This window comes from Python bivittatus, unplaced genomic scaffold (genome assembly GCF_059951505.1).
Source record: "Python bivittatus isolate LINGU-HERP-01145 unplaced genomic scaffold, Pbiv_v1 ctg000850_np1212, whole genome shotgun sequence".
NCBI classification, from domain to species: Eukaryota; Metazoa; Chordata; class Lepidosauria; order Squamata; family Pythonidae; genus Python; species Python bivittatus.
This window is the reverse complement of record NW_028277112.1, coordinates 56,801,639-56,817,752: the sequence shown is the minus strand read 5'-3', so window position 1 is coordinate 56,817,752 and position 16,114 is coordinate 56,801,639. Positions and strand designations below refer to the sequence as shown.

General features: G+C 38.0%; 1 protein-coding gene across 2 annotated transcripts in view; it reads left to right on the top strand.

Moving 5' to 3' along the window:
• The window catches only part of ECPAS (Ecm29 proteasome adaptor and scaffold), an 83,249-nt gene that overhangs the window by 25,289 nt on the left and 41,846 nt on the right, over nucleotides 1-16,114 (top strand). For both annotated transcript variants that reach the window (XM_088130367.1, XM_088130368.1), the window contains exons 14-22: nucleotides 997-1,063; nucleotides 1,168-1,290; nucleotides 3,793-3,896; nucleotides 7,989-8,112; nucleotides 8,556-8,636; nucleotides 10,591-10,810; nucleotides 13,360-13,451; nucleotides 14,105-14,239; nucleotides 15,567-15,732. In XM_088130367.1, coding sequence (XP_087986493.1) covers nucleotides 997-1,063; nucleotides 1,168-1,290; nucleotides 3,793-3,896; nucleotides 7,989-8,112; nucleotides 8,556-8,636; nucleotides 10,591-10,810; nucleotides 13,360-13,451; nucleotides 14,105-14,239; nucleotides 15,567-15,732 — 1,112 coding nt within the window. The remainder of the gene's footprint in view (nucleotides 1-996; nucleotides 1,064-1,167; nucleotides 1,291-3,792; nucleotides 3,897-7,988; nucleotides 8,113-8,555; nucleotides 8,637-10,590; nucleotides 10,811-13,359; nucleotides 13,452-14,104; nucleotides 14,240-15,566; nucleotides 15,733-16,114) is intronic.

Below are 16,114 nucleotides of genomic sequence, written 5' to 3'. Positions count from 1 at the left end.
CATTGTACTCTTAATTCAGCCCTTCATATGGGCTTCAAAGGCCCATTTATTTCCTGTCATTTTTCTCTTACTGCACATTGTTATTTTAAAATTTCCATTGACCAAAAATGGGTTTAACTATTTTAACCACTACTAGTAGTTTTTATCATAAGTACAATATGGTATAAACAACAAAACAGAATAATCATTTAAACATCTAATCTCAACACTACCATAATTTAACTAGCATTTTAAAGATCTTTTCAAATCTTAGGGGACCAGGTCCAAATATAGTTTAAGGGGAGAATTGATTCCATAGAGTAGGAGCTAGATGGAGAAAGCTCTGAAATGTGAGGTGGCCATTCCAACACGAGGAAATAGTAAGAGACCCTGACTGCATGCATGAGCCAAGTGCATAGGAGCATGAATCGTGATGAAGTTTCAGAAGACCAGTGCCGGCAATTTTAATTGATAATCCTTCTAAAGTCCCAGTTGTTACGTGGATTGACAAAAATTGCCAGTTTGGTCTATTGGTTAAAGCACCAGGCTAGAGAGCAGGAGACTGAGAGTTCTAGTCCCGCCTGAGGCATGAAAGCCAGCTGGGTGACTTTGGGCCAGTCCCCCTCTCTCAGCCCAACTCACCTCCCAGGGTTGTTATTGTGGGGAAAATAGGAGGAGGGAGGAGTATTAGATATGTTCACCACCTTGAGTTATTTATAAAAATAATAAAGGCGGATAAAAAATCTAAAAAAAAGAAGCAGAAGAAATGAGGTGAATCAGAAAACTGTTAATTTTGACTTCAGTAACGTGTGGCATTTAACATTTTGGAACCCAAAATAAATAAATAGACGTTAATAATCCTGGGGGACTTTACAAGTTTCTATAAGAATTAACTAGGTAGTATATGAGAAATACATACGGTTTGAGAAAATGCCTAGTTAGTATTTTATAGAGACACGTTAACTACGATTCATACTTTGTTTCAAATAAAGTCCTTTTAAAAACATTTTTTTCCAGCCGAATACCTCAACTGTTTACCAAGGATCTTGCACTAGTCCAACAATTTTTTGAAGCTCTTTCTAAGGTTGGTGATTTTATTTTTATTTTACCAAGAAATTAGTTTATCTAGAAGTTTTTTTCTTATTTGTGGGAGGCTTATTAGATGTTAATATCTGGATATCATTTCAGGAAGACCCTGATACCAGACTAGCTATTCAGGAAGCTCTGTCCATGATGGTTGGTGCATACACCAGTTTAGAAGGAGCACCTCGTACTCTTATGGAGGCACTTGTAGCCTCTAACCTAATCAAGGTATGTCATCAGAATATGAAAGAAGTATGAAAACCTGGGCTTATTTTCACCTTAATCCCTTGTACATTGCACGTAAGAATGATTATATTAATTTATGGTATTCAAATAGGAGAAGAAAAAGTCTCTCTCTCCCTCTCTCCCTGGCCTTATGTCCTTGTTTCTTCATGATCTGTCTTCCTATATCTTTTTTTTCTGACTATCTCTCACATTGTGCCTGTACCTCTGAATATCAGTTTGCATGTCTCTTTTTAATCCTCAGTATTTCTTTATAAGAAACACAAATACAGAGGCAGAGTATAGAATATCTCAAATTCCTGTGACAAATTGATCTGATCTCATGATAGCCAGGTGTGATCATTCCCCTGAAAAATAGCTGTGTCTACAATGCTACAGGTAGTCCTCAACAACCACAATTGGGATTGGAATTCCTGTCACTAAGTGATGCGGTCATAAATGCGCTTGCTGCCCTGTGAGGCAGGGTGCAGTGCAGCTGAAAGGGCAGAGATAGGGGGAGATAGATGGGGGAGTTGAAGTTACGATGGGGCTGAAAAAATGGACTTACGACTGGCCCTCAAAGTTATGGCTGTTGCAGTGCCCCCATGCTCATGTAATCAAAATTTGGGCGCTTAGCAGCCCGCCCGCACTTATGACCACAGGGGCACTTCAACTCCCCCATTTATCTCCCCCCCATCTCTGCCCTTTCAGCTGCACTGTACCCTGCCTCGCAGGGTGGCAAGCAACCCCAGAATCATGTGGCTCTGGGGCTGCTTGCTACACTGCAGCTCAGGGGCTTCTTGGGTAATAATAACATTATAATTATTGCCCAGCAGTGCAGTGCAAATAAGAATGCCAGCCTCTGGGAAGGCCGGGAGAGGTTTCACCCAATGGAGAAGTGCCAGAGTTTCCCCAGTGGGAAAGTGCTAAAGAGGCTGAGGCAACCCCTGGTGCTTTCCTATTGGGTGAAACTGCTTCCGGCCTTCTCCAGAGACTGGCATTCTTATTTGCACCGCTGGGCTGGGCTGGGCTGGGCTGGGCTGGGCTGGGCTGGGCTGGGCTGGGCTGGGCTGGGCTGGGCTGGGGAACCATGTATAGGAGACATTTGCCCAGGGTAGCATGGTGGCTGCAGGTCCAAGAAGGAGATAGCAAAGGCAGCGAGGCACTTCTGCTGCGGCAGCTGGGTGCAAAAGGTCAGTGTGGGGAATTGGAAGAGAAGGCAGCTGGGTGAAAGAATGCTTGCTGGGGTGTGCTGGGGCAGCTGAGGATTCCAGGAGCGGCTGTAGCTTTGTGCTGCGCTGTGGTTCAGGCTTCTTGCAGCCGCTGAGCCACAGCATAGCAAGCAGCCCCAGAGCTCTGTGGTTCTGGGGCTGCTTGCTGCCCTGTAAGGCAGGGTGCAGTGAAGCTGAAAGGGCAGAGATGCGGGGGAAATAGATGGGGGAGTTGAAGCGCCCCTGTGGTCATAAGTGCAGGCGGGCTGCTAAGCGCCCAAATTTTGATTACATGAGCATGGGGGCACTGCAACAGCCGTAACTTTGAGGGCCAGTTGTCGTAAGTCCATTTTTTCAGCCCCATCATAACTTCGAACAGTCACTGAATGAATTGTCATAAGTCGAGGACTACCTGTATTTAAAGATGGCAAATATATCTAGTTCCTCCCCAAATGTTGCTCACCCCTGATATGACCTTTCAGATGTGTTGGTTTATATTTTTTAGAATTTCCAGGCAATATAGAAATTCTAGCTGAGAATTAGAGGGAATCATGTTGCCTAAGATTAGTCTATCATAGTGTAATATGAACAATATGCTCTTTTTATTGTGGGACTTCCATTCCACCTTAATAATTGCAGATAATGTGACCTTGAAAAATGAATGCAAAACTGAGTATATGGAGCCACAAATAATGAGAGCCACCTGTCCTGCCATTTGGCCATAAACAGGCAATATTTAATCTCTGCAATATTTTGTTAAAGGCTACTTTTAGAATTACGTATAAAGCAGATTTTGTATAAACACATTTTTTACCCTTCAATTGTACCTTGGAAACCTCATCGTTTTATGGTAGCCATAAGATGCTGTATTGTGCTTCACGTTTTGTTGCACCATCTCTGATAATTACTGACCTGACAGTGCTTGCTTTTACTGCACCAAGGGAGCAGTAAAAATGATTATTTGTGCTGTTTCAAATATCAGAAAGGTTGATTCCTGATAAAGAATCTTAAATGGTCTGTTCTCTGCCAGGTAAACTATAAAGGAGCATAAAGATACTTATTCATATTATTTTGTATAATTATGTAATTAATGGCTAAGTCATAAAAGGAGATTCAGGAAAAAAAACTTTAAAAAAATTATAACAATAAAATAAAGCATGCTATAAACGAATATTTTTTTTACCTGCCTTTCTACTTTTGGTGCATATTTTGAATATTTTATATAAGTGCCTGATTTGGTAAAGAGTTTTTGCTTGTTTCTGATGATTTTTTCCTCTTTCTGACTCTTTTTTTTTAGCCTCAAGTCCAAGTACGCCAAGTAGCTGTAAAATTTGCCAGCACAGTGTTTCCTTCAGATCACATTCCTTCAAGATATTTGCTGCTTTTAGCTGCAGGAGATCCGTAAGTTTAATGTTGCATTTTGAACTCGATATAAAACACAAGAAAATGTTACATAGCAGTATAGGGATAAATAATTCTTATTTTGATTCTTTTAAATTATGATTTCAGTTGATACCCATTTTACTGATTTTGTAAAAATGTCTTTTATGTTAGCTTAACTGACGTACTTTAGGCATACATTCTTTCAAACGTATGGAAATATATACCATGATCCTTGGAAACTTGCTTTGCATCTTTATTTATATTTGGTGCACACTCTTAATACATGTTATTGATGCCAGTTTGTATATCAAATCAAAAACACATTGCTTTATCTCTGAAATTGCTTGCTCCAGATCCATCACTATTAGAGCTTGGGCTGATAGGCTACAATTAAAAAGACAGTTGGAAAGTCTTTTAGTAAATAGTATCACCTTTGTTTTTGAAGCTAATACTTGGAGGCTCCTCCATAGACAGAGAAAGAATGACAGTAACAGCATATAATAGTATAGGGATATAGAACTAAATAGGAATGGGTTTAGGAACCATATTTTATTTTACATAGCTCACAGAACCTTTGAGAATGGGTGACATGGAAATTAAATAACTCCCTTTGTGATGGGGGATAGAATCAGTAAGGGTCTGATTATTTGAGAAACTATAAAGATGGCTACTTTATACTATTTACTGTCTTACTATTGCTGTTTATTTTATTTATTAAACCAATTTATATAGCTGCCCATCTCACCACAGGCGAGAAAATATAAAAATATAAAAAACAAAATAAAGCAGAATAAAAGGATGTTAAAAATAAGGGAGCCACCTCACTAATTCCCCCTTCCCCTGGAGTCCCCAGGCCTGCTGGCATAACCAAGTCTTAAGGGACCTCCAGAAGCTCAACAATGATGAGGCCAAGCTCACCTCAGGGGGGAGAAGATTCCACAGCGCAGGTGCCGCAGCAGAAAAGGCCCGCTTTAGATACTTTATTCTATCTTACTTGATTTTAACCCATTTTACCTGTTATTTTATCTCATTTGTCCTTTCCCCTAACCCATTTTGTTAGTCTGATTTTAATTTGGTCTCTGACCATAAATTTATAAATAAGAGAGAGAGAGAGAGATGCTTAAAACTTTGTGAACCCTTTTGGATTTTCAATATTTCTGCATGAATATGACCTAAAACGTGATCCCCACAGAAGTCATAAAACTAAGTAGAGAACCCAATTAAACAAATGAGTCAAAAAGATTATATTTGTCCATTTATTTATTGAGGAAAATGATCCAGAGCTACATATTTGTGTGTGGCAAAAGTAGGTCAGCCTTTGCTTTCAGTATCTGATGTGGCCCCTTTGGGCAGCAATAACTGCAGCTAAATGTTTCTGATAACTGTGGATCAGTCGTTGTCAGCCTTGCAAGGTAGACCAGACAGGAAACATGGCCAGATGAGCTAATTCTACTTTATTGTAGGGTTACATTGACAAAATCTTGCAAGTCTGAAAGTACATTTCTCTCCCCCACCTCTTTACAGCCCAAGAAGCTAAGGAGAGTTCCTTCTGAGCCTCTAGCCCCGCCCACATTCCTGCTGCTGGCTAAGTTGCCTTTTATCCAACTGTTCCCTTGGCTGCATCTCTTCGCCCTGTCTCCCAAGGTCATTCCCACATACCATTATAGTCCTTCACATTGGCTTGGAGAAATTTTAGCCTATACCTCTTTATAAAACAGCTTCAACTCAAGGATGTTTGTGGGCTTCCTTGCATGAACTGTCCACTTCAGGTCTCTTTACGACATTTCTATAGAATTCAGGTCAGGACTTCGACTTGGCCATTCCAAAACATTAACTTCTTCTGCTTTAACCATTCTTTGGTCATATGACTTGTGCGTTTTGGGTTGTTGTCTTGCTGCATGACCTACTTTCTCTTGAGCTTCAGCTCTTGGAAGATACTCTGACATTTTCCTGTAGAATTTGCTAGTACAATTCAGTTTTGCCCCTAAACTTGGATGATAAGTAAGAGAGAATAAATGGCTAAGAAATAATGGATGGGGACAAACTGTAGTCCTCTGCAGGTACACCACTGTGGCTGGAGATGGAAGGAGGTTAATTAAGGGCTTAGAATTGTTGCAGTCTGAGTAAAATTATTTTATGCTAGTGTTTCAGAACAGGTAGAATTTACTTACAGTTGAACTTGTTATGATTTGGTTAAAAAAAAAAATGAACGATTTATAGAAAGCTGATGAAGTGGAAAAAACAGTTGCTAAAGTTATATCCAAACATAACTTCTGAATGCTAGCGTTGTAGGCCAAAATCTTAAAGGCAGCGATTGTTCTAAAGCTTCAGAAATGGTAAAACTATGGAAACTATTTTTATATGATTGTGGGTAATAAACAAAATGGTGCTCAGGAATTGTATCAGTGGTTTAGAAAGTTGACATAAATCAGAAGTAAAGCACTAATGTCCAATCTATACGTAGAAAGTGAATTAATATTTGGCTTTCTTTTGGAATATAGAAATGTTTTGCTAGATCAGGTGAAATATTTATTTAATTTAGCATCACATTGCCGAAGATACCAGGCATAATAATAATTGATCAACCCTTTGTCTAAATTTTATTTTTAAATTCTAACACCTTACTTTATGTTGACAAATTCCACTACTTTGGATGGCTAGAGATGTTTTCTATCAAAATTCTGTCAAAATAAAAGAAAAAATCTGAAAAATGCAGTGGCTCAGTTCACATATAATAATAAGCCAGGAATTTATATTACAGGGATGAGGAGGAATATATCCACTCAAAACTGCTTCATCTTTATGCAGTGGGATAATGAATAAATCAGAATTTATTTTCACTTTTGCATTTTCCATAGTAGCCTATATTTATGAGAGAGAAACTATCGTTTTTTTTTTTAAGTCAATTAATTTGTAAGTAAATCAACTTTGAGTCATGGATGGCTTTTCTGGTTTATTTAATGTCTCTGTTAAGGCTTGATAAGCCAAGAATTTACTGAGCCAAACTAATTTTAGTTTATTATTCTTCAGTGTCCAAATAAGAGAAAGACAATGGATAAGGGAGCCTGGCTCTTTGTTGCTTGTGCATGTAATGCTAAATACAGTGGTACCTCAGGATACGAACTTAATCCGTTCCGTGACTCTGGGCGTATCCCGAGTTGGTCGTAACCCGAAGGAAATTTCCCCATAGGGTTCAATGTAAATCCGGTTAATCCGTTCTGCCCTCTGAATTTGGTCGCACCCCGAGGCAAATTTCCCCATAGGGTTCAATGTAAATCCGGTTAATCCGTTCCGCCCTCCGCCCGAATTTGGTCGCAACCCGAGGCAATTTCCCATAAGGTTCAATGTAATTACCGTTAATCCGTTCTGGCGTCCACGGACCACACGGAAAGCGGCCGGGCGCGGCGTGGTGCGGCGCGAAAATGGCCGGGTGCAGCGCGGCGCGGCGCGAAAACGGCGCGGCCCGGCGCGGCGCGAAAACAGCCCGGCGCAGCGCGAAAACGGCCGCGGACCACGTGGCAGGGCCGGAAAAACAGCCGCGGACCACGTGGCACGGGCGGAAAAATGGCCGCGGACCACGTGGCACGGGCAGAAAATGGCCGCGGACCACGTGGCACGGGCGGAAAATGGCTCGTACCCCGAGGCGGAGTTCGCAAACCGAGGTAAAATTTTGGGGCCAGAGCTGGTCGTAACCCGAAAAATTCACAAGCAGAGGCGTTCGTATCCCGAGGTATCACTGTATGTGATTCTTAGGATTGTGCAATGCTTTGGAAATAAGTTCAAGCAAGGCACTTTGGAAAACAAGGGAGCACCAATGTAGAAGAAGTTGTGTCTTTTCCTAGGATTCCATGGTTGCCCTCTACGAATGATCTGTGATTCCATGAGAAGATGCAGCTGCTTTAAAGAGTTGCAGACAGGTGCTACATTCTGCACCTGCATGTTCTGAAGTGCCTTTTTGTAATCATATCCAGAATGTTACACAACCCTTGTGTTAATATGAACTGGCATATTAATTAATGTTTTTGTGTTGAATTATTTTTGGAGGTTGATGGGTCGAAGATTCTCTGTGTTTGTGCATATGTGCAAATGTTTTATTTTAATTTCTGAAAGGCGGGAAGAGGTACATGGAGAAGCACAACGTGCTCTGAGAACATTTCCTGGTAAAAATGAAAAGGAAAGTGCTGGTAAACAGATGCCTTCATTCCCAGAAATGGTCCAGTATATTCAAGAGAAGGTACAGGACTTCAATTAAACCTCATTGTAGTACTGTGTTACAGGCTATTCAAAGTCTAGCCATAATACTGCACCCCCCCCCCTTTTCCCTGTTGAGAACATGAACTGAATTACAGGTAGTCCTTGTTATAGTAATCAAGACTGGCAACTTGGTCATTAAGCGAAGCGGTTGCTAAATGAAAAAATCATGTGACCATGATTGTGGTTATGATCTTACTTCAGCTTTCCTGTGAAAGTCATAGATATGGGTATTGGTTGCAAAGTTACTTTTTCATCACCATTGTAACTGTGAATGGTCGCTGTCCAAGGCAGTCGCTAATCCAGGACTACCTGTAAAGGCATAGGACTGGTTCTAATGTGAAAGTCCTGTAATATGTATGGATTGCAAAATACTTGGGGAATAAGCAGGATGTTCTGTTTAAATACATACATATTTTATTTTAGGCCTCTCACAGAATGAAAACGCCTGCTAAATATATGACTGGAACAACAGTTATGCCTTTTAACCCAGCTACTTTTGGAGAGGTATGCATCTCAATTACAAATAGGGGAAAGCCATATTTTTTTAAAGCAAAATTATCTCCTGTGTATATTGTGCCATCTTTAAATAGTGTTTTCACACAAGCAGTGCTTGAAATTTAAGATCTGTATCAGAGGCTTTGTTGGACTGTTTGGTGGGTTATGAGTGAGGAGACAGCTTTCGCCAATGGTGCATCATTTTTACACACAGTTTCCTTCCAACGGATGAGGGGAGGTGCTAGCAGGTCTGTGAGACAGCAGATAGTCCTGTTACACAAGACTTTCCTGATCTCTTACTGTTGCTATATATTGATTTTATGCATTTGTTTGGTCTTTATTCAGTTTTTTACTGATTGATTTTGCATCCTTTTCCCATTTTTCCAGCCCTTCTCATGCTCCTCTGCAAGTTGTTCCTGAAATTCAGTGAGAAAATAGGAAATGGTTTTCTCCTTCCCTTGACACAAAATAAGCAAAAAAAAATAGATGTGTTAACTCCCTGGTAAATTTAATACACCCATTTATTTTAGGAGAGCCAATTTGGTTTAGTCGTTAAGGCACCAGGCTAGAAACCATGACTTCTAGTCCTGCCTTAGGCACAAAGCCAGCTGGGTGACCTTGAACCAGTGACTCTCTCTCAGTCCTAGGAAGAAGGCAGTGGCAATCCGCTTCTGAAAATCTTAACAAGAAAACTGCAGGGACTAATCCACACAGTCGCCAGGAGACAACACTGACTGGAAGGCGTGTATGTGTGTGTGTGTGTGTGTATGTATATGTGTGTATGTGTGTGTGTGTGTGTGTATGTATGTATGTATGTGTGTATGTGTGTGTGTATATATATATATATATATATATATATACACACACACATATAACAACAAAGCAAAACTGAAACCTCTAAACATCAGCCATGCCCTCTGCATTTTTCTGATGCCAAATAAATAAATTTAAAATGTGCTCATGAAGGAAAAATGTTGCCTTTTCCTTAGCCAGAAAGTTGATATTATTAAGAAGCTTTCCTTGCCCAATATCTATATGCTTTATTCTCTTGTGACTCTGTGAAATTGTATATACATGCAACCTCAGGCACGATCCAATCTAATAAGAATTTTAAAATTCTTTTGCTAAAACAGAGTAGTTAATAGAGTTCATTAGTATATTCCCAAAGAAATAAATGGGAGAACAAAGTTCAACTTTGTCTTAATCATATTTATAATAAGTTTTTCTCTGCAGACTATGCCAGATTTTGCAGCAGTAGCTTCAAACAGTACAAGGCATATGTGGAATTTTGAGAGTATATTATGTGCACTCTTTGAAAATAGCTGGCAGATCCCAAATCACTCATTTATTAGAAAACAAACTGGGAGGTGGTATCCCACCTCCTAAAGTCCCAAGATGTTCTGCTTGATCTTTGTTGTTTTTCTGGGCGGCGGGGGGGGACAGAAATACATTGAGGTACCATTACTTATCTTTTTATTCTAAATATGCTTCTAGAGTCCAAAAGCATTCTTGGAAATAATAATTGTTTTTGAGGCTGGTAGTTTGCTTTGCAGCATCCTGGTTGCTCTTTTATTTTAGGTTTCTATTTAAAAGATTCTTTTTAAAAAATAGGTTTGGCATAGGGCATCAAATTAGGTACCCAGGATATAGTGTGGCAGAGGGCCTTAGTTAGGAATAGAAAATCTCCATAGGCAAATTACTGTCAGCCTTAACTCCCAGTTTTAAACATTGGGATAATTAGGTTGACTTAACAGACAGATAAGGTTCAACAGATTGAACCTTAACAGACTCTTGTAATAAATGAGGCAGTATATAAGATATCCTCTGGACATTTTAAATCACAGTAACACTTTAGATTGTATTATTGTATTGTGAATCATAGCTGAGAAAATTCACAGTTTATTTTGTAAGGGCAAGTTTGCTGATCTTTATATATATATATATATTTTCCTGCTTTGCTTAGATTGTGCTGTATCTCCGGATGTGTCTTGCTCACAGTGCTGGTGTGGGGCCCACTTCCCAGAGCTTAGCTGATATGCAAGATCATGCTCCAGCCATTGGCCGTTACATAAGAAATCTCCTCTCTGGAAATGTTATAACATCCTCATCCTCAAAGGGTGGTGAAAGCAACCCTGTGCAGATCTATATAAGTCTTCTTCAGCAGTTGCTGTCTGGTGTTGGAGGTGAGAAACCTACAAGTCTCAAAACTGAAAAAAAAAGTAGTTTTGTTTTACTGCTACCTTTATCATGAATGAATAATACACTGCTTCAAAATACGAATTTAACAACAGCTATCGGTCACTTTGTTAGTGTGAGCAGATTCACTTCCTAGAAATGTAAGATCTGTTTTAATGCAATAAATCAAGCCAAAGCAACCTGTCTTTACAAAGTTGACACTTTGAAGCCCCAGTGGTTCATTTTAAGTACTAACAAGTATAGTTACGTGTTCAGTGTTCATATTTTTGGAAAGGCCATTGTGTTGAAAATTACATGGTTTTGATGGGGTGATTTTATTGCATTTTTAAAAAACAAGTTTTATATTCCAGTAGCCTAACTTATATTGAGCCATAGGCCCATGCACTATAGCCCTTAGCCAGTAAAGGGGGAAAAAATGGAAGTGTGATTTTTGGCAGTGAAAGATTGTCTACCCTGCATTAGAGCTAAACCAAGTTTTTGTTGATTTAGAATTCTGTTCTCATTAGCTAGTCAGATCTGACTGTTCACAAACCAGGCATAAAGGTAGTGTACTTCCCCAGTTATCCACTACCTCTGTATATAAAGGTTGTGTTTATATATCAAGTCACATAGTCATTGGTAGACCTAAACTTTGTTTTTCTGCTAGTCCTTTTAAGAATAGCTGCCTTAAATCTTAGGCCATTGCCATCAATTCTAGTTTATCAAGCGTTTAACTGAATTTTTCCATTACTTTAGCCATATATTAATTAATGCAGGGGACTAGATAATAATTTCATCTTCTGACTGGGGAGCGTATGGAGAGGGTCTGATTCCCAGTGAAAAACTATAAGGGAAGTGGCTAATTAATTTTCAGGAGTTAATTTGCTAAAGATACTTAAAAAAAACAGCCAAGGTTTCTAGTCTTGCATTCTCAACTACATACTCCCATTTCCATTCTTTGGCATGTCTTTCATTGATTCCAGCATTCTAGGCTTTTCCCATCTCTGTCTTACTATCACTTCCTCTTATCACAGCGACACCGGAAGTGGCATCACTTCCAGTATCGCGAGATTTTGGCAGCTGCGCCACTCATTCTTCCATCTTCCCTGCTTTTGGGTTCTGCGTGGGTGAGTCACTGATAGTGTGGGTTCATATCTTATTACTTAAGTTTTGAGTTGCATTCAAATTTATGTCTCATTTTAAGGATGGGAAAAAAGGGATCCAAATTGGTCTTTCTCCAAAATTTATATCTTTGTAAACTGTTAAATGCTTAAAACCCATCTGTTTTCAAGCAATTACAAGAGGTTATTCTAAAACAGTGAGTCTCAAAATCAAATAAATTTGACTTTGAGATGTTGGTATTCTGTGGGCTCCATAGATAGATGATCCAGTTAGTTTTGGAATGTGTTTCATTCTTTTTGCCTGAACTGAAGTGTATGTCATGAATGATGGGCTTGGATTGGCTAGAGGAGCTTGTTTATTTTCTTTCAGAAATGATTTGCCAGTGCATCCAGAATGTTAGTGACATAGAATATGTTGTGGCCTTGAAACTCTACAATGATGCACATGTTTTTGTTGCATACCCGTGTCATAACATTTATTAGTAAAATGCTATGCATGCATGATGTTTCAGTTGATTGCTGTGCTGGTCAACATATGTTGGGTGATTATAGCTCAATATGGTTAAAAGATTTAATTTTTCAATATTAACATATTGAGTATAATTAAAATATTTAGTAAAGAATCCTAGATTTCATTTTTGAAAGTATGTTTTCATCTCATAGTGAACTCTCAAGTTTCCTGATGAGATGACACTTTTGAGATGGAGGCTTCTTTGGCCAGAAAAGTTTTACCATATAGTTTGACATCCATACATATAAACCCATCAAGCAACTCCCTTTCAGCAACATTATTCAAAATGGAGGGAAATAGGAAACAACAAAAGAAATTAACATCAGATAAGGACAAAGGAAATGCAGCTCCTCAGTTCATGGGTTCATAAGTACTGACCTCTAATACCCACTGTAGCTTTGGTCAGCTGAGCTTTTTAGTAAGATAGAGGAGATGTGGACTATGTTACTAGCCTTAATTGTACCTATGCCACATGCATTTCCTGCTGCTAATAAAGAATCTACCAGCTGATTTAGGCATGTTTTCATAAGTATACTGTAAGTGCAACAAGGATCAGTTTTACCCAAGCATGCTCATGTTGTTCTGTACAAGATGAATCTCTAATCCAGAGACAGGTCTGCAAGCCAGCATATTGCCTGCATCTCACCAACTATGAGGTACATGCAGTTCCTCAATGCAAAATATACCTAGTAATAGTATTACTTTACAATGTAAAGTGATGTAAATATTTGTTTTGAATATTTTTGGCATGCTCATTATGAAGACAATAAATCATACTTGCATGCATGGTGAGTTCATTTAGCAAATTTAGCATTTCATGGTGATTTCATTAGCAAATTCATTTGTGTAAAATACAAAGTAGTTTCCATTTGTTATTCATATGTTGATTATTTTACTATATTTGACAACTTTTTTAAAAATATAGGTTTGCCAGTCATGTACTGTTTGTTGGAAGTTGTTTCAGTCTATCCTGAAAAACTAGCTGCAAGATTTATAGACAAGATGGATTGGATAAAGGTATGTTAAAGAAAGAGATGATTTTATTCCAGTAAATGTTGCATTGCATTCCAGCAGAACAGTTTTTTTTTTCATTCCCAAGAGAGGAATGATTGTGATAGGGCTAAAAATATATTTCTCAGTAGCTCCTGATATGTTAAAAGTAATTTCACAGGAAATCAGTGTGGCATCTTTGTTATCCACATACTCTTAAATGTGATGCTTCTCTCTGAATTATATGGGCCTCTATAGATAAGTCAGATTTTAAAGAAAAATTCAGTAAGAGTGAAATAGGTTATGACAATTTCTATTAAGGATGTCATTATCTGAAATAAACATTGAGGCAAAACTAGTCAGAATTTCTATTAAAGCACCTAAAATAATGTGATAATTGATAGGCTATGGTTTTATAATGAATATTTGATTGCCTGTCCTAGTCTTTAGTTTTATTGCATTGCACATAATGGTGGTGTTGAAAAGCATGACTGGTGTAGAATTCTCAGCATCATTGTTCTCCTGCCTCTTTGATTACATACTCTTTGGAGAAGATGCTATTTAGCCATCCCCTGCAGAGAACTTGGGGTTCATTGGATCAGACTTTTTATTGTTGAAATGCTAGTACGGTATGATATCTATTTTTAACATATTGTAATCCTTTATACATTTTTTTCCAGAGCCTTATGAATACTAATAAGGAAGAAATGCGGGAACTGGCTGCTCTATTTTATTCAGTTGTACTGTCAACAGTGTCAGAAAATGAATTCAAAACATCTGTTCAGCACCTGATTAAAACAGCAAAGGACAATCATGTAATACACGGTGTTTTTTTTTAACTTCACACTACTTTTATTAATGAAAATATAATAGTATTATTATGTATCTTAAATGTCCTTTTCTATTTAAAGAATATTAAATTAACTTGGGAATAAGGAGTTTTTTATGAATGTCATAAGAAAGGAAAAAATTGGGAGTAAAAGCAGAATAGTTATGACTGGAGAAATATGTGACATTTATTTTTAAACCATTTAAATACATTTTAAAGATATTTCAAATATATTTATTGCTCAGTTGTGTAATAGGAAGGGTTTATTGAGAAAGACATTGGCAAATATTATGAATAATCAAACATAATAGATAGATTGATTTAGAGCTCACTGCCTATACATTTCTCCTTGTGATTCATTGAACCATATTTGCAATGCAATCCTATATGAAAATATATCTGTGTAAGTTCAGTGAGACTTATTCCATGTGAATATAGAACTGCAGCATGGAGTACTCAACCTAAATCAGTTAATACTACCTTTTTTATTAAGAAATGAAATTTTAGCTCCATTAAAACTAGCTGAAATTCTGTCATACCAGTTATTATACTATTAGCCAGCTAAAAGAATTCTTATTTGATTAAGTAAATGTTAATAAGGGTGCATGATTCAATTCAAATATAATTGTATATAATTTAAAGCCTTTGTTTGAGGAAAAATAATCTTTGTTTTTAGTTAGTGCATATATGTCACAGTGGCCATCTTAGAAAATATATTTTCATCTTTATAAGAATGAAATGGTTGCTTTTTCTAAGAAGCTGTATACCATCCACTGTTTATAAGTAGACAGAAAAAATAATCAATTAAAAATCAATATGCTTGGACATGGTATTTTAATTTTTAAGCTGTGAAAGCTCACAGTATTATTTTTAAATACATGCAAGGTTGCTCATAAATTCTAAACATACTGGTACAGGTAGTCCTCAACTTATGACCATTCTTTAGCGATTATTCAAAGTTACAACAGCACTGGAAAAAGTGTCTTATGACCAGTCCTTGCACTTATGACTATCACAGCATCCCCGAAGTCACGTTATCATGATTTGGGCACTTGGCAACCGCCATGTGCGATGGTTGCTGTGTCCTGTGGTCATGTGATCATCATTTGCAACCTTCCCAGCCGACTTCTGACAAAGTCAATGGGGAAACTGGCAAGGAAGGTTGCAAGTTGTGGTCACGTGATGCCTCAATGATCACACCACTTAATGACAAATTTTCCTGTCCCTATCGTGGTCATAAGTTGAGGACTACCTATATATATGACTTAATGTATTGTTATCTTGCTTTGTGATTGTCATTTTTTTTACTTCAGAATCTGGAAATGCAACATGGATCCTTATTGGCTCTGGGATTCACAGTAGGACGGTATTTGTCAAAAAGAAAAATGAAAATAGTAGAACTACGTGGTATAGAAGACCCAAATACCATTGTAGCACCAGAACAAGACCAACTGATAAAATCAACCACAGAAACTATAGGTCAGTCTGTACATTTCCACTTTCCCTATGTTCTTGGGCCCTTTTGTTCACTGTGTTTTTGAAAAATTAAATCACTTTTAGCCCATTGTACTGCTTTACCTAACTCTACACTATTATCTCTCTGAGATCTTTGTCATAAAACTCTCATAACATAGTAGTGTTCTCAAACTCATGCCATTTCATTGTTTGATGATGTGGCATTTGATTCACAAATCATGTGAAAACAGATTTATCTGGTTGCATCCAATGTATTTGGCATCAAAAATAGATTAGTGATCTGAGCATGAGAGTGTAATACTGTCTCTGGTAGATATACCCAGTTAATGGGCTGTTATTTAATCAGCACGGAAGATTCTATGAAATGATAATGAAAGATGAGATA